Raw genomic sequence first — 19,330 nt, 5'->3', positions numbered from 1 at the left:
TTCATTAAAGAAGCTTGCAAAATGGTAGGGTTGATCAAATTCTAAAAAGCAATTGAAAAAAAAAAGACAGAAGTAGACTGTGGTAAAGTTGAGAATGGTTACAATATTTCAAGATAAAAGAAAATGTAATCATGCAGTTTGCTCCTTAATAGCAAGAAATATGAAATGAGATTGACATATCTGTCTTTAAAAATTGAGGCAGACAAGATATAGCACAGAAAACTGCATCCTTTGATCAAGCGTGTCCATTAGTGATGGATTTAATGTCATGTAAATGTCATTTACTTGCTGAGTTATATAAAAGAAATGCATGATTTTTAAATATCCATCTGTCCCAGATGATTGAGAAACAAGGATGAAATTCCTCTGCAGGCTTGAACCAGTACAGTGTTTGTCACTGATGCCTGGAGAGCCACAGAAGCTGGCCTCAGCCACTTAGAACATGACAATTGATGATAGTTCTTGTTTCTTTTGGATGCTTTTTCTGAAAAATAATAGAAGTTGGATTTTATCTATAGTAAAGTTGTGGATTATATATTGTAACTCTTTTAATTCAAAGTGAATGCTTGTGTTATGGTTTAAGCTCAGTCAGCAGCCAAGCCCCAGGCAGCTGCTCCCCTGCTCCCCCACCAGTGGGATCAGGGAGAGAATTCTATTGGTAAAAGTGAGAAAACTCATGGGCTGAGATGAAGACAGTTCAATACAGAAAGCAAAAGTCAAGCACATAAGCAAAGCAAAAAGGAATTCACTGCCTCCCATGGGCAGGCAGATGTTCAGCCATCTCCAGGAGAGCAGGACCCCATCACAGTAACTTAGGAAGACAAACACCATTGCTCCAAATGTTCCTCACCTTCCTTCTTCTTTCCCCAATTTTATATACTGAGCATGATGCCAGATGGTCTGGAATATCCCTGTAGTCACTTTGGGTCACCTATCCTGGCTGTGTCTCCTCCCCAGCATGGCAGGATGAAAAGCAGAAAAGGCCTTGGCTCTGTGCAAGCCCTGCTCAGCAATAACAAAAACATCTCCACATTATCAGCCCTGTGTTCAGCCCAAACCCAAAACACAGCCCATGCCAGCCACTGGGAAGAAAATTTACTCTACCCCAGCCAAAACCAGCACAGCTTGTTTTTACCTGCTTATCTCTACAGCTTAACACTGAATTACTTAAATGTTGATAGTTTCAGTCCAAAAGAAACAGTTTTATCTATTTCTTTCTTCAATTTATAGAGAAAATTCATAAAATGGGCTTGGTCTTGGTAAAAAGTGGACTACTTCTTAGTCCACTGTGTAATAGTGCTACACAGGAAAAGAAAAATTATTTTTGCTTTTTGGAAGGAAATGAAGCTGGACAGATGACATCTTAGAAATTCTTAAAAATTCCTGATGTCCATATGAATAAACATAAGTTCTATTTTTAAGATCTCATTGAAACATATGCATAAAATGAATGATATTCCTAAAGTGAAACAGAACATGGAAGGAACAATGACTCAACTAGAAAGGTCACAAGCTTCATTTAATGTTGAAATGTAGTGATGAGAACAAATCTTGTATTGAAGCTCTTGAGTGATGCTGTGTTTAAGCCTTTTCATCTTGGAGGGCACAGCTTCCCAGGAAAAAAGGATGTAGGAGGTTTTTGGGATAGGAAGGAGATGTTGATTATTGCTGAACTATTAAGGGCTGTGGAATAAAGTTCTTAGCAATTGTAGCAAGGCACTGAGTGTAAGTGTAGAACTGGCTGAGCCCAGCTGATGGGCAGGGCAGACAAGGTAGTGCAGCTGAGGATCACAGAGCACAGGGGTGAAATGAGAAGTCACCAGAGAAAACATCCAAGTGACAGAGGTGTGCTGTTCTGGATTGTGGCAATATTGCTGCAAACTATTCTGTTCTCATGTTTGCTTTTTCTTTCTTCCAACTACAGGAATTGTTTGTCAAGCACTTGACAGTGTATACATGTGGCATCAGTAGAATAATACTGTAGAAAGAGTTAGACTACATGGATCAGCATATACTATGTGGCTAAAACATCAATACAACCCTATTTTCAGGTATTCAGCCTATTTTTCATCTTAATTTTTGTTAATCAATAATGTTGCATATCTACATTACTAAAAAAACCCTCTTTTGCTAGCCTCTTATTGCAGTGCAAGGACGGTAAAAAAAATTCAATGCATTTTTGTAATAAAGAGGGTAAGAAATACTGCTGGAGTCAAGAAGTCTTGAAATCTGGAGGCCCTTTTACATCTTACAGTCAACTTAGCATAGAGATGATACAATTGTCTGTTTTATTCTTCATACGCATAATTTTTCCAGTTAAGTGTTCATAAAATCCCTCTGAAAAAGAAAAGTTGTGTACAGTTGTTTTTCTCTTGCATCATAGGCCGAAAAGGTGTTGGTTATTCCAAGTATTGTGAAACAATTTGCTATAGCTTAAGTATGCTTCTGACTAAACATTGTTTTCAAAACCTGATTGTATTGCTCCAAGCCTCATAGCCCTGGGCAAATGTGGTACTCCTAATCACTTAGAGGAGGGGGACAGAATAAAAACATCCTGCATTTTGTGCCATCATTTCTGCAGTCCATTTTTCAGAAGAGATTTCCTGATATTTATCTTTTCTCTGGAAGAAAGAGTTGGAAAAATTTCCTGCCTTCACCTTCTGCCCTTCTCAAATCGGGTAAGTAATGGCATCATCTTCATCAGAACACTGTAAACAAAACTGGAACTTTGAGAGAAATGAAAAGGAGAACAGAAGGTGGCATTTGAACTAAGTACATAGCAGTAAATGTTTACAGAAATGAGCAATGATGATATTGATTAGAACCACCAGAATTCTGAGTATTTGGAGATTTCCCATAGCCTTCATCTGCTGAAGCATTGTTCTGGAGTTGGCTGTATTCCTAGCAGCCCATTTTATGCACTTTTTTTTTTTTTTTTTTTGGTCAGAAATGCCTTCTTCTTCTGTTGCTTTATTCCTCCTGTGATACCTACAGCTGCTGGCACATCAGGAGAAAGTCACCTTGCTGATCCTCTTGTGCAGCAAGGCATCCTCCAGGTTGAGGAGTTGAAAAAGAATTATTTTCATTACATTTTTTAAGTGAAAAAAAAGTTTAACTTTCTAGGCAATAAGTGTTGGCCTTTCTGTGCATAGATGCAACTTGACATCTCCTGAGACTTGAAGTGGAGAGTGGCATCAGGTAAAGAAGGAAAACTAAAGTTGATTGGGTCCTCAGTGTCTCTGCTGTCAAGACCAGACAAGGAACTAGACTTTATCTTGGAAAGATGGGTCAGAGTCTGATGAGCTTTGCTTACCTGGAACAGATTTTCTCCCTGGTGCTGCAGTAGAAGAACTGTACCCCAGGGCTTGGTGCTCTCCTTCTCTTTGGCCTCTTCATGGGGCTTGGCTGTTGTCATAACAGCATTCTGAACAACTAAAATACAATAAAATGTCAAATGGCTAGATTTAGCATGAAATTAGTCAACTGGCATACAAATTAGTTTGTTTCTTTTTTCATTTGTGTCATGTCTCATCTATGGTGTAGTAACCCATATGGTGAATTTGAGGGTAAAGATAACTAACAGGTGCTTTTCTGTTGGCTTCGAGCTCTGAGTCACTGCAGTCTCTGTTTAAGAATGAATTAATGTGGGTGATACTCTGCAGAAGTTTACCATGCTAAATACTTGCTAATGACAATGTAGGCTGCAGTATGTAGAAATGTATTTATCTGTTGGACAGAGAAAGCAGGAAGGTTATGGGTGTTTAAAAAGCTCTTGGTGGCACACTGTTCTACAGTCACTGCGTCAGCTGATGGTTTATTGGATCAGTCTTAAGTGCTTAACCTAAACTGACTTACCTTGTGTGCTGTACAATATTTCTCTTTCCTCAATTTGTGTCAAGAAGAGATCCAGGATCAATGCAGGCAGGTCTCTTGTGGTCTCTGGTTTGTTGGGGACCAGACAAATTGCACTTAGGTGTAACAAAGAAAGCCATTTAATTAGCAAGGAGCACCTTGCTAAAAAAGAAGCAGTGTGTAGGGAGATACTTGCTTTTATGCTTCTTTATGCTTTGTCCTACTTGATCAAGGCCAGATTGGATGGGGCTTTGAGCAACCCAGTCTAGTAGAAGGTGCCTATGACAGGGGGGCTGGAACAGAGATCTTTAGTGTTCCTTCCAACCCAAGCCGTTCTGTATTTCTATGATTACTTCAGCTTTCTTTTACTGAAAATGTTGATTGGTCTAGTTGTAATAAACTTGTAATAAATTCTTGCTAATCTTAGTTTAAAGTTTTTCTGTCATCTTTAGTGTGTTGTCTGTAAGGAGAGGATTTAAGAGGATTTGGATCATACTTCTATCTTATCAAGGGTCCTCTGACAACTTTTCTGTTATTCTGCAACAAGCAGCTGAAATATGGTTTTGTGTTCTTTTTACTGCACAGGTTACTAGTGCCTACATGTTTTCATTTCTAGACCATGGATGAGACTGAAATACATCCCCTTAGGTAATGCAGCAGCTTCATTTACGATTCAGTTTAAGAATATTTCTTTTACTTGGAAGTGATTGTAATCTTGATGATAAGAGACTATTTTGCTTACTTCAAAACTAACCTTAAGTTACAAAATTAAGGACAGATTTCTTTGATATCAGTTTATTCAGGTATTTATATGAGCTTTTCTATTTTAGATCTCATTAATTACTATCCAGATACATGGTATTCTCTGTAGCCGCATGGAGAGGTACATTGAGAGGTACAAAGAGAGTAGGTTTAGATCAGTTATTAGGAAAAAAATCTTTCCTGTGAAGGTGGTGAAACACTGTTATAGACTGTCCAGTGAAATTGTGGACACCCCATCCCTGGAGGTATTCAAGGCCAGGTTGGATGTAGTTCCAAGCAACCTGGCCTAGTGGAAAGGGTTGGAACTAAGTGGTCTTCAAGGTCCTCTTTCAACCCAAACCATTCTATAAGTCTATGATTGCTTGTGGTTAGCTCTGCAAAGTTCTTGGGCATAGGAGGGGGCTTTGAGTGAAAAGGATCTGTCAGGGCTTCTTTAACTCACTGTGACTGTTGAGCTACAGATGGGACCAGGAATGGCAGGACAGGATGTGTAAAAGCTGAGTAAGAGTTGGATCTCAAGCAATGAGGAAGGAGATTGGTAGGTTTAAGAGCTGGTTCAGTATTCCCCAAGCACTGAGTGCTAGTGGAAATGAGGACATTAAGACTGCTGTTTTTTACAGTAATTTGTTCTGAGGCACTCAGTGTTTTTATTTTTACTTACTTTCAGTCAGGCAGAGTCTAATTGTGAAACTGCACAGGAATTCAAGGAGTACTGCACCTCTCCTAAGGAGGCATCATGTAAAATAGGTAAGGTCCAGGCCATGTTCTATGTGTCTTTTTTTGTACTCTGTACTCCCTGAAGGTGAGAGAGTGAAGTTTGCAAGTTTTGGGTGACCAATGGCATCGCTTGTGTGAGACTGAGTCTCACACAAGCACTCTGGCCATGTGTCTGGGTAGTCTCTGCTTTCAGTGGAGATATCTGAACTTCCCAAAGAAAAGGAACTTATTCAGTCTGGACCAGAAGCCTATGAGTGTGACAATTGCATTTGTAGAAAATCCAGGTTCCAGGAGAGACATTCAGCAGTAAGTTCTGGGAGAGCAGTGTCATTGGAAGATGGAGTGAGGAGCAAGGACAGGGGGTAAAGCAGCGTAAGTTGAAAGAGCAATTGTGGCAGGATTGCATTACTTTGTATGAGTTTTAAATGATACAAACACATCAAGGCCACAGAGGATGATGGAAGTATCATTAGCTCTCCTTGCAAGTGAAAGATAATGTCACAACAGAACAATTTCATTTAAATGGGATGCTTAGATGGGTATTATACTGACATCCAAATTTGGGTATGTCTTTAAACAAGATATTCTGCAAGTAAACAGGTGAAACTCGGGGGATTGATTATGTTGCTTCTGTTAGGCAGATAACCAGGGAATCAGGTTATTTCAACTGAGAAGTATTCTTCCTTCTTCCATAGGATTTTTTATCTGTGGGCTTCCATAGCTTAATACCAGTTTCTGTGCCTTGTGAATGACTTGTGAATGACCTTGTGAAATGCTGGCTGCAGACCATGGCAGTATGCAGCAGTAGCCTGAAGTCACTGTCCTAGATGAATGCCTCTGCCATGGCAAAGTAGATGGTATCCAAGAGGACAGGAAGAGCTAGTGGGTCTTTTTGCCCAGGGAACTCTTGGAGAAATCATTCTACAAATGAAATAAAGTTGATGAACTAAGCCTTATCTTCCGCAGTGTCTTTCTTGAACTCACAGGTTGAAACACCAGCAGAGATGACCTTAGATATTACTGAATATTGTTTGTTTTTAGACTCATTACTAGATAACAAGAGTTTGTTTTTATCCATTAATAGCAATCTGTGATACAGAGGCTCATGTAGATTAGTGCAAGTCACTCAGAACTTGAATGCTAAATTCTGCCAAACTCCTTCATTATAGCAGAACATTGAGCTGTTACCAAATTCACATCTCTACAAACAGTTCCTCTCCTTTACTATGTGCCCTTCTTATTTTTGAACATGCTATTTTTCCACAAGCAATGCTTTCCTATCTCAGAAATGTCAACTATAAAATAGAATAAGCTTGTTGATCTTACTGCCCACTAAATTGTTTCACCTTGCTAGCACAGGTAATTTGGGGTCTCAAAAGTACTGCTACTTTACTATTTTTTCAGTGGGCTGAGTCAATATTGATGACCTGTGGTCTGCTGATATCTACTGAAAACTCAGTAACTTCTGTACTGCAGAAGTATATGTTCCAGTGATTGATCTCTTCTGCCTTATCACATAGGACATAAGGAGTGAGTGGGAAAGGGATTTCTCTCAATTCTGGTGACTAGCAGTTCTGTTACAGGTATCTATTCCTGGCAAAACTGTTTCCTCTCAAAAAGCTAGTTGGGATCTAAAAGAAAAGTAACAAGTTGGATAAAGGATGGTGCAGAGCAATGAGTAGTGTACCACATGTCAATCAGCTTGATAGATGATGTGAAATCTAGGAAACAAGTGAAGGAGGAAGGTGCCCTGCTTTTTTTTTAATTAAGTTTCAAAAAAAGAAGAAATAAAAACCAACCCACAATGTTTTATTTGCCATTCATCAGATTTAGGTGGGAGTACAAAATACATTGGTATAAAAGTACTGCTGAACACTCATTTATCCAAAGCTGCCTGTGGCCCTTGCACCTCATTTGCACTTCAGTGTTATGTATTTTTTAGTGAGTAGGACATATATATATACACGTAAATATGTATATAGTGTAATGCTTTCTTGTTTATATCATCAAAATTCTTTTTAGTCGTTTGGACTTTGTGATTCATAAGTGGCTTCTCACCAAGTTCGTGCTGAAGATTCCAAAAATAACAGATGTGGTTGTTGTCTTGGATTTAGATTACTTGCTCTTTGGAGATGCCATCACAGCAATGTGTTTGTGGTACAAAACTGTATAGTTATGGTAGTTCTGTGTACCAACATTTATTCCAGGATGGTAGATATGAATTGGTCTTGTTTAAGTTTGTTCTGTTTCCCCTAGGATATTTAAGGTGGCAGAAATCTGTTATAGAGATGTGGCACTTACTGTATAATGGACTTTCGTATTGTCAGTTTATGTCCAAATTGAGGGTGACTGTGAACATAAAAATATAACTTACAAAATTATATTTTCCTGAAACTGCTGGTGACAAACACCATCAACAGCATGGCTTTTTACTTGGGTTGCACAAAGCATGCAGTGGAGGGATTTAGCAATCTGTTAGCTTTACAAACATGCATTTTTAAACTTCAAAAGTTGTCTCCAACTTAGTGTCAAATTGTACTTATCTCTGTGTTTCTGGCATTTCCATAAATTATCTGTTCTAATTTTCCACAAGTTTTAAAAGTCACTGTAGGAGCTACTGAGCATATAAGTATGCATTCCATCACCTTTGGAGTGCCTCTGAAATATACTGAGAGGAGTCATAGCAGGATAGAGGTTGTTTTGCCCAGGCACTGTGACAGCAAATAGCCCTTTCAAACCAGATGGCTTGAATGTCATTGTTCATATCTGACGAAAGAGCTCTCATAGTCCAAATTCAGCCTTAATTTGAGTCAGCAGGGTCATCTGGTGACAAAATTGTTTGATGGGAGGTTTAGCAAAATATGATTTAGAAACAATGCTGCATGTAGAGTTCAAGACAGACTTTTTTTTGTGCAAGAAGTTGTAGTGATTGTAGTTATTGAAAAGGCTTTTTTTTTTTTTTTTTAAGTGACAGGAGAAGTGCCATAGATCTTTATCCTAGTTTGAGAAGCTGAATGTTTTTGCATTTGTGTGTGGTTTTAGTCTGCAGCTGGTCCTGCAGTAGATATGATTTCTGATTGCTCGAGTGGAGGTTACCATGGCTGGGGTGGGAGGTGTGAAGTCTTATGGAACCCTTCGAGAGTTAGATAACTGTGTTGAGGAAATCATTGCTTATTTTATTTATTTTGAAGTTCTCAAATGAAAATTCTGAAGCAAATCCACTTTTCTAAAATCAAATTTTTTCAGACATTATTTAATAGAGAGTTTTAGGGAGTTGCCAGTCTTGAACTAGTTACTGAAGAAAAGCAGATTATGCAACTTTCACATTGGCAGTTTTATTGCCAGCTACAATTCCAGCCCTCCTACCAGATGACTGATCTTGCAGCCTTATTAAGACCTCTCATGGTCTTTCCTTTTACTTTGTGTAATTTATAGGCATGTTTTCAAAGAGAAACAGTTATGTTTTCTATACCTTCAACTGCATTCCTGTCTTCTGCAATAATGCACCTAATTTGTGAAGTACAATGACAATTAATAACCCCCTTTTTTATTTACAAGTCAGGTAGTGACTTTATTTATAACACTTCACTGTTTCAGAAACACCCATTGCAGTTACTCATACATATTTCCCTAAGGAGTGAAAAAAACATTTAAAAAATAATGAAGCCTGCTCCAAACTGAATATCAAAAGCTGGCAGGAAATCTTAAGTCCAACCCTATGGGAAAAAATAATGGTCTGTGGAAAAAACTTTTTTCTGTATTACGTGTCCTTTTTGTTATTTGTCTTCAGATGTGAGAGAATTCATAGGTTTTGCTTCTCTCCCCTCATTTTTGGACAACCTGAAGTGCTGTATTCTGATGCATGTTGTACTCATTTCTTTTGAGCCTTCCCTTCACTTTGCTGTTACTATCTCTTTCAAAGCTTTTAAAATAATTTTCAGACCATTTTGTTTTGGCACTTTAGGAAGGTTGTTGTGGTTTATCTTTTCTCATACGCATGTCTTCCAGTTTAACTGTTATTGTATGACTACTTTTACCTGAGCCAAACTTGTAATCAGTGAGGAACACTGTTTAAAAATTCTTCTGGATTTTTGATATGTGATTTTTTTTTTCATTTAAAAGAGAGTGTGGATCATAATTCTTAAAAGAGAGAGGAAGCCCTAGAAGTTCCTAAGGCATTGTGGTTTATATGATGGCTGAAGTAGTTCTTTGGTAGTGGTTTGACTTTGCTTTTTTTCCAAACAGTATTTGGAAAATCCTTGCCTCATTTATCTGTGGAGAAATGAGCATGCACTTAAACACTGCTAGTTCCTCTTCTATTTTTTTAAATGTCGTTAAAATGCTGAAATTAAATTAATTTTCTTCATAGCATCCCATATGATTGCAGTGTTTTACATTTGTGTCCAGGGTAGGGAGGAAGGAGTGAGCAGCTGCGTCATGTTGTGGGTTAACCCACAACAAATGCTTTTTATCTGATTTGTCCTCTGTGCATAGATATTGGAGGAATGGGGTCAGTGAGTGTGTCTGTATTTTTAATTTCTGTGTTTTATGAAATATTTTTCCATGCCAGCAAATATGGAATATATTAATGCATAGAAGGGAACTACAGGCATTATAATGCAAATTGTGCATAACAGTTATAATGAGACTAAATGTAATAAAGGGTAAGTCATAGTTCTGACGGCAGCAAAACAAATTTCTTTCAGAAGTGTTATGCTTCAGTCAAAGAATTGCCAAAGTGGAAGCTCATAACTGTTTTATAGGTAATGGTAGTGGAATGACAGGTTATTTAATTCCATACAAACCAGAGGAATAAGAAATTCCTGTCTGATTGAGACTGATGATCCAGAGTGGTGACTGAGCGTGGGAGTGTGTAATCTTGGCTATTTTCTATGCTGCCTTCCCTTTGGACTCTTCCAGCATCTATTGCTGTTTAATTCAAATTTTCAGAAGGTTTCTCACAACCGTTTTACAATCCCCCTATGGACCTGTCATCCATCACAGTAAACAGTGAATTTCCATTGGGTTTATCCATGACTTCCATGATGTTTTAAACTTAGTTGTATACCCCTCAGCCATCACATCTCCCAACTGCAGGGTCTTGGAGATGAAAGATGAGTAGCCTTCCTGGTCTTTCATCTCAAGATACCCTTCTACCTTCTCCTTGATTTTGGTTATCTTACTCTGCACCTTCTCTAACTCCTTTTGAGATGTGGAGACCAGAACTAAATATTACTGAATACATGAATGCATCAAATTTTATGTAGTCAAAATTATGCTCTCTTTAAGCATCCTTCCTGATGATGCTGACTGTTTTGTTGGCTTTTATAGCTGCCTCTGCACTCAGAGCAGGAATTAGATGGAGCTGAGAGCTCAGCAGTGTTCTGACAGTCTAGTGGCAAAGCCTTCCTTTTGATTTCTAGGGTAAGTGTGAGATGATGCTCTCTTCAAAAGTCCTCTCAGGGCTTTATTTAGATCCATGACAGCCTTTGACTTTCTTGCAAAATATGCCTTTTCACATGCCCTTAAACTTCCCTTTTCTAACACTGACTTTTGAGTTCCTGAAGAAATGATGACGGAACAACAGAATAATGTAACACTTCTGCATGCCGTATGTCCTCCCTGTTTAAACTATAACAAACAGAGAACTCAGAAAGTTTCTTGAATAAACTCCTTATTTTGAATTGGAGCCAGTTTGACTCCCACTGTTACCATGTTAACCTAGAAATATTATATACTGTATTTTTCTGCATTTCTGAAGGTTTTTTACATGGCATGATGTGAGGAAAATAATGTGATGTAGGAGGAAGTATTATGCAGTTTAATTTAACATGGACATGAGTCAGCATTGGACCCTTGTTGCCGTAAAGGCTGAGTGCATAATGGGTGGATGCCCTAGAAAGAGCTTAGCTGTTTGGAAATCTGTGTGCTTTATCCTCCCACACTGCCCCAACACAGGAGAGATGTTCACAAATGCAGAGGACCTAGCAAAGACCTGATAGGGAGGCTGGGTTTGGCTGGGAAAAAGTCTAATGGGGAATCTAATTGCATCTTTTCACCCTAAAAAAGTGAAGTTGCAGAACAAATAGAAGTAAAATCTTCTAAGGATGCAGACTGAAAGGACAAGATGCAATATGAGAAACTTCTACTGAGGTATAAGGGAAAAAACTTTCACTGGGTCAAGTAATTGGAAAAGGTTCTCCTGAGAAACTGGTCAAAGGGGTGTGAGTGGACAAGCCTCTGAGAAACCCCACCTCACTGGGAACCTGCCTTCAGCAGGTTTGAATGGGCGACATCCTTCTGATCTCAAAATTTTGTTTGATTCTGAGACATTGCTAAAATGTGTGTTATTTTCTGCAGATTTCTGAATGGTCTAACATTTGTCCTGCTTACAAATAAACAATTTTAGCAGGATGTCTGAACATTCAGCAACATTTTGCTGTCATACTCTTGGACAGTAGTATTGGAAAAAGTTGTGACTGTGTGTTTTGGAGTGCTATCACGGGTGGTGCTGTTGTGTTCTGTTGTATTCTTCACACTCAGATACTTCAAAGCCTTTCTGTGTAGTGTCTTCCAAAATCACCCACCCTTGTTCTAACCCCACCAACCTCACTGATCGCTGAAAATGCTGAGCAGTTTTCAAAATGCTCACCTTTCTTCTTAGAGAGAACTTCAGATCTCTTGGTGTAGGGAGAGGGAGGAGTGCAGTAAAATTGTTTTAAACAAGGATGCAGGAGATGCCAGTGGCCGTGGCAGTTCTCTTCAGTGCCAGCACTGCTGTCCCCAGTGCCATCAGCGTCACCTCCCAGCTGTAAATAAGCTGTTGCAACAGAGGGAGGAGCTTGCTGGGAGAGAGCTGGGGGGACGGGGTTGTGTGTGGAGGGCAGGGATGATACATGGCTCATGGCTGCCACAGATGAGTGTGCCTCATTACTTGTGGTTGCAGCACACTTTCCCAGCTGAGTCTGGTTTCTAGCCAGCTTGTTTCTGCTGAGGTTTCTAGTAACCACTGAGATCCTGTAGAGGTCTGAGCCACAGCAGCCTCAGAAATATTCTCTGTCCAACAGTGGGACCAAGGATGCCATGCTGTGGACTTTGGAAATGTTTGCCTCCATGTCACCTTCTCCTTCATAAAGTGCTCTGTCAGTGCCCCTTGCACATCAGTTTGAACTACAGCTCAAGCTACATTCAGGTGAACATGGGTATTTGGTCTTTGGGAATGCTTTGGGCATTTGGTCATTTCCAGGACCAGCTCACCAAGGTAAGTGTGGACAACACTGGTGATGTTCTCCAGCAGTCAGTAGCTTTAGTAAAATTGTTCATTGAGCCCCTCAACAGTCTTCTCCATACTTGCTCAACATATATTTAGTACCAACTGTAGTGCATTAAGCAACTGGATGTAAATAAATAAAGGATCATCAATTGATATAGTCTGCTGTTTCTCTGTGTGTGTATATAGGATGACAAAGAAGCCAACAGACCCCTGCCAAACAAAGGCGATCATGGACTAGGAAATGAGAAATTCAAACCTGTGGTACCTTGGCCTCATGTTGAAGGTGTGGAAGTGGACTTGGAATCCATTCGAAGGAAAAATAAGGCCAAAAATGAACTAAATCAGCATGGTGTTGATAACAAGCAGCAAAACATCCTCCAGAGGCAGTATCTCACATTTAAACCTCAGACATTTGTATACCCAGATCCTGTGTTACGACCTGGAGTCCTTGGTAATTTTGAACCCAAAGAGCCTGAGCCTCATGGAGTTGTTGGTGGCCCTGGAGAGGAGGCGAAGCCATATGTTTTAGGACCAGATTACAAAGAATCCGTTCAAGCCAGCATTAAAGAGTTTGGGTTTAATATGGTGGCAAGTGACATGATCTCGCTAGACCGGAGCGTTAATGACCTGCGTCAAGAAGAGTAAGCAAATCTTTTGTTTTCTTTTAGTTCTGTTTTTATGGGATTCAGTTATTTGCTTTCCATATATCTGAATTGACACTTAAAATATTATTTACTAGGCCACTTAATGTTTCTTGTACTGAAGGCATGAGTGCTGTACTATACCATGTTTCCATATATTCTTCTTAATGCTGTTGCAATTATTCCGTCCATGAATACCTAAGCTGTAGTGATTTATTTCTGAAACCATGTTTTAGTGTCAAATTGCATGTATTTGCATGTTCCATGTCTAGCCATAGTCTTCATTGTCATATCTTTTCTTAATCCATAACTTCTTAAGATTTGTTTTCAAGAAGGAAGGATTGCCTTTATTAGACATCCCTCTGCTAGTTAGTTTATCTAGTTTTTGATTTACCCTGATGCCTTTAAAATGGAGCACAGAGAACAGAAACAAAGAAATACTATTCTCTTTAAATAACAGTGCCTAATTACCTGCAGTAACGGAAGTATGGCTATGCCATAGTGATGGTTGGAATAATTTTCCAACAGTTTCTCACAGCATTTGCCCTAAAAAGGAAAGCAGTCTTAGAAAAAACATTTTTTTACTTGCTAATAAGGTATCTAATTTGTTGTGAGAAAATTCTGGAAATTTACTAACATCTGCTCAAGAGTTACTAACAGGTTTACACAATCTGTTCTGACTTTTGATATATGTTGAAGCCAATTTTGCTCTCAGGTTAATCTGCATTTGATATAATTTTCCTTGTTAAATATCAGTTAGGAATGGGTTTCTAAGCAAACTGATTTAATGGCAGGGTATTTTTTAGTCTGTTTTTTGGTTGGGGGCAGTGTATGAAGTTAGATATGATGTTAAGTACTTTGCAGTTTTCACTTCCTCCTCATCCCCAGCAATGGAGCTGTGCTGATCCTTGGACTGGGTACCAATCTCTGGACTGTATGTTTCCAGCTGTGGTAAATAATCTGTTGGTGGTTCATTGACTGGTTTCTGGGGCTCTGCTCTGGCCTTTTATGGTGGATGTTTTTTACATTTTGCAAGGTAGGAGAGAACTGGCCAGCTGTGGGTCTGACTCATACCCATGCACATGCAGCTGCTTGAATTTGCTATGTGGTGTGCACTCCCTGAAAGCAAATGAAGCACACAGAGCACAGAATTTCACTTTCCTTCATGCTGTGTTCCTCAGGTGGTTGACTAAAGGTTTCCACTTTCTGACAGTCAGAGGAGAGGGCTATGCCTGTCTGCTGTTGGTGACAAGGAAGTGCCAGCTATCCTGGGGGTTCACTTTGCTTTTCTTTCTTTGCTGTGATCAGAAGTTGGTCCTTACTACAGAGATTTTTCTGAAAGGCAATGAATGTTCTAGGTAACCTGTGTAGGTCAGCATTTTCTTTTTAGGAGGTTATTCTCTAGACATTGCTGCTTCTGCTGAAGCATTTCTTCACTCTGTAAGGACAGCAAATCAGAGGTGGCAATGTGTCATGTGCAGGTGGGACTGTGCTGCCTCTGCCCAGGTGAGTTCTAGCAGCAAAACTCAAATACTCCCCTTCATTTTTAGTCAAGGTAAAAGGCATCAGACAGCCTATGGTATCTCTCAAATAGTTTCACACCTGTAGGTTCCTGAAGTATTTTTGACATGATCTCAGAATTTGTCTTCTGTTCTGAAGGACATTAATAAATAGATAGTCCCAAAAATTATTAAATACTTTGAGGAAGAGGAGGGACAGCCATGAAAAGATGAATTTTAGAAACTGTTTCCTTCAAGCACAGCTGCAGATAAAACTTTGTGAAGTCAAAGCCACCAGCTCAAATCAGTTAGGTTTTAGTATTTAATGATTTAATGTTCTAAGCAAGCAAACAAAACAGCGTGAAAAAACAATGTAAACAAAAGATATCTTTCAGACAACATTATATCCCTTACTTGGGATGCTTGCAATTGACTAAGTTGAAGGTTTATAGTTTCTGCATGTCTCCTGGGAACAGAAGAGAAGGGAAGCAATGTGAGATTGGCTGATATTGCTCTATGCTGTCAGGTTCCCACATGCTCACTTTCCTGCTCACCCCAATAGCAGAGAGAAATGCAGCAAAAGGTAGCAGAGTACCTATTGGATGCACCATTTATTTTCCTCCCACTGATCTATTTAAAAAGACATTTGTGGCTGGTGAGGCCACTCAATATTCACTTCAATCCTGCCAAAGAGCAATATAGTAATCTTGTTATTGTTAGTAGTATCTTGGCATTCTTAATTGAGAAAGATCTTTCTGGTAAAATCTGAATTATTCGTTCATAGATAGGTGGAGCTCCCTTCAGCCCTCTCTTTCTTCAAGCATCAGAATTTTGAAGCATTACCCTGTGCAGTCAGGTTTGTTCAGTTAAGTATGCCAAATGCTTTCCTAGGCTGTGCTAGCAGAGTGAAATAGTGCTGTGAGAACTGTCTCTCTCAGCTTAAAAGCCATATCGCCTCAGGGCTTGTCCCTGCTGGAGGGAGAAGAGGAAAGAAATGCCAATAAAGGGAGATTCAATTCTGCTATGCTTGGATTTGACTTTGTAGTCTGACATGTTGCCAAGATGATTTGCCAGCTGCCTTTATTGATTCAGTAGGAACTTTGCTGGTGATTCTGGGCAGTCTCAGCTGCTGTAAAAAGCCTTAATTCTTGCTGTATCCCATAGAGAGGAATGAATATGGATGGTGTGTTAAAGTTTTTTGTCAGGTACATCAGAATATTTCCATTTTGCCAGAAACACATACTCATGGATTTTAACCAATATATTCCAGTGTTGATGCCCAGCACTTGTGTTGACATACAGCAAGTCATAAGTTTGGTTTAAAAAAATCAAGAATGTATGGGGGTATGTCAAAGTCAATGTACAAAATTTAGAAGATGGCTTATCTCACTGCAGTCTTTCAGGACTCTGCAAGAGGGCGAGGGGGAACATAAACTGGATTAGTAGAGAAATACCTGTTTTCTACCTTTTTTCTAGCAGAAAAGAAGTAGAGCAGGCTTAGTAGGCCCTGTCAAAAACTGTACAGTATCTGGAATAAAATCTTTTCTTTAAACTTAGTGATTTTTACCTTTTATGGATCTATTTTTATCATCGTGATAGGTGGCAACCCCTTAAGAGCAGTCATTTATACTGGATTTTATACATTATCCCTACTTCCTAGCAGACCTGCCATAAAATAATTGTTAGCTTTTGGGAAGAAGGATATTAATGAAATTGCTCCCTGAATTCTTTTTTTTTTTTCTTCTTTTTTTTTTTTTTTTTTTTTTTTTTTTTTTTTTGTATTCAGGACTCTGCACAGTAAAAATAGAGAGATAAATTTTCTGGATTATTTTGGATCCAAGATAAATACACCATGCAAAGGAAATAAAAAAGGGACCTAGGTTTGAAGGTGAATGCTGCCAGGTAACAAGGTGTGTCTTCTCAAAAAAAAAAAAAAAACAAATCCAAGAGATAGCTGTGGAGAATTACTGCTAGGAATAACAAGAATCGAGTTGCTTAACCAGTATAATGATCCACTTGCCCAGAGTATTTTAAAATTAAATTTAAACTTCATCTATACTGGGTCTAACTGGGGATTGTTTCTTTTTACAACTTTAGCTCTGGCCAAAAACATGTGCTGGTGAGAAAACATACAAGAATGGATAAGCATCATTCCTGGCAACCAGTGCACTGGGACACTGGGGCCAAAAATTGCAACAGGGTTGTCATGCTTCAGAGACCTCTTCCTGTGCACAGACTTGTCTTTTGAATGCATTTATAGTCTTGAAATTAATGACATCCTGAATCAGTGACTGCAGAATGTGCTGCTTGTTTTAATCTCTTCTCCCAGATACAGATACTGTTATGTGCCTCTGTGACTCTGCTGCCCTGTGACATGGGAATATCAGAGATAGCTCCATGAAGGTCCTATATAAATGTTTCTTGTTCCATCCTTATTGTTCCTGCTATTTCATTTCGCTTTTCGTTAACTGAGCTAAAATTCTGAAAAACCTCTCCACATTTGACTCCCAGATTTTTTTAACTTTTATTTCCCCAGTGGTAATGCAGAGTTTGGGATCTGTCTGAGTCTATGCACTGAGTGGTCAAACACTCCATTTACAATCATTTGCACTTGCACTGAGCTCTCCTGCTAGCTCATTTCCTTGGTAGTGTTGAATTATTCTGCAGCTGTTTATAGTCATTTTAATTGCAACTACCAAGAACTTTCCTATTGTTCAGCAATGACCTGGAAGAAGAGGTGGACTGCTAAGCTCCCAGCACAGTCATTTATGCTGCTAAAGTAGCAAACTTGCTTGCAATTTGAAATTAATAGACTTTAGCAGTTACTAGCCTAAGAAATCTGCCATAGTTTGAGGAATTGTACCTGTAAAGAAAGCAAAGGACCTCATAAAATGCTTTGGAAATTCATTTACTGTATTAATAGCCTCACTCATGTCCACAAAATTTTTTATTTTTTTCAAAAGATTATAATATTTTTCTATGGCCTGCCTTTTTTCCACAAAAGGTGTGTCTATGGTTTACTAATTTTCTTATTTATTACTAGCTTCTATTCAGCACAGAAGTCAGACTTATTGGTCTGCAATTCTTTAGAACCCCAGAGCTCTTTGATAAAAATTGGTATTGTGTGTTCCTTTGTTTAAGACTGTAGTCAGCAGTACAGTACAAGAGTTTCTTAACTCATTTTGCATTGTTTAGGAAGTACTGGGTTTATTTAAAAAAAAGGCAGTAACGCTATTCATGGCAGAAAAGTCCAGAAGAAGCTATCATGCAGATTATCTGAAGATAGGATTATTTAGTAAGAACTATCACTGTGTCCTTTATTTTACTCTATTCTCAAAGTATCTGGCATTGGGCACTGCTAAGAGTTCAATGGAAATACTTAATTTAGATTTCCTGCTTCTGAAGTGGTCTCTTTTCATTTTGCTCATGTATCAGCCCAACAGACTTTCTGGCAGGCATCGTACTTCTGGTGTTTGAAAAAATATTTCAATTGCAGCTTTCATACTTCAATAAGCTATTTCTCAAACCTGGATTTTGGGAGTTTGGGGTTTTTGGTTTGGTTTTTTTTTTTTTTTTTTTTTTTTTTTTTACTCTACCTTTTTATTTACATGCACTTAGCTTGAATTAATGCTCATTCCTGTTTGTCTTGTTTGGACACCATTCTGGGCATTTAAAGAATGTACGTCTTACTGCTAACAGCATCTGGTTTTTAATCATGCTGCCTTTCTCTTCCTCACAGTTCCCCTTTCCAAAAGGATATGTCTCATCCCTGTGTCTTCTGTCCTGTCAGGTGCTCTGATTCTTCCGTACATGCCATGATTCTTCCATACACAGGTGCTGTCTGAGTCTCTTGGACATCCAGTATTTCTGTGTGGTTCTATTGATGGCTTCCCCTTGTCCTTATGCTAAAGGGGATATTTATATTCCCTGGCACATTTAGACACTAGTAAACTGGCTGTGATTTATCCTAGCAGAAGGCAGTCCTAAATAGACTAAAGTTAACTAAAGTTAATCAGTTCCAAAAATTTCAGCCAGTGCTGATGAATTCAAACTCATCATTTCCTGGATCCTGCTTCTTGAAGGTGAGCAAGAATTTGATTTAGTCAGTCCTCAGGAATCACTGTTGAGCACCAGGACCTTGTAAATATGGTACAGCATGATCTCTCAATGACATCACAAACTTCTTCAGTGCCTTCTGGTGCCATCCATCAAGTCTCATGGACTTGTGCAGTGTATATCCCATTTGCTGTGATATACCCAGGCAAGTGGTCCCTGACTCACCTCTGTGGTGGATATTCTTTCTCTTCTGCAGGCTGTCCCTAGACTTGGGGACTTGGGAGATGTGACAGCAAACCTTGGAAGTAAACAGTCAAGGAAATCAGATGTTGAGTGTCTCCATCTTTTATGTGTCCTTTGACACAAAATTTAATCTCTTTTATAGTTAAACTCATGTTTTCTTTAGTCTTTCTTTAGCCTAAAAGCTCTTCTTCTTGCCCTTTCCATCTTACGGATTTCAGCTCTACAGAGCTTTGCCTTTAATGCTCTCTTCATGGGCTCAGGCAATATTTCTGTACTCCTTCTAGGTA

General features: G+C 38.9%; 1 protein-coding gene across 6 annotated transcripts in view; it reads left to right on the top strand.

Annotated features, from left to right (window-relative positions):
• The window catches only part of GALNT7 (polypeptide N-acetylgalactosaminyltransferase 7), a 70,700-nt gene that overhangs the window by 18,091 nt on the left and 33,279 nt on the right, over nt 1-19,330 (top strand). For 3 of the 6 annotated variants that reach the window (XM_085578835.1, XM_085578836.1, XM_085578834.1), the window contains exons 2-4: nt 1,925-2,051; nt 2,582-2,678; nt 12,791-13,245. In XM_085578835.1, coding sequence (XP_085434961.1) covers nt 2,017-2,051; nt 2,582-2,678; nt 12,791-13,245 — 587 coding nt within the window. In that variant the 5' untranslated portion in view covers nt 1,925-2,016. Of the gene's footprint in view, nt 1-1,924; nt 2,052-2,581; nt 2,679-5,455; nt 12,524-12,790; nt 13,246-19,330 lie in introns of those variants that run through there. The other 3 variants (XM_021552588.3, XM_021552666.3, XM_085578837.1) reach the window with 2 other exon arrangements.

The sequence above is a fragment of the Lonchura striata genome, chromosome 4, assembly GCF_050655825.1.
Source record: "Lonchura striata isolate lonStrDom1 chromosome 4, ASM5065582v1, whole genome shotgun sequence".
Classification (NCBI taxonomy): Eukaryota; Metazoa; Chordata; class Aves; order Passeriformes; family Estrildidae; genus Lonchura; species Lonchura striata.
This window is presented reverse-complemented; position numbering and strand designations above follow the sequence as displayed.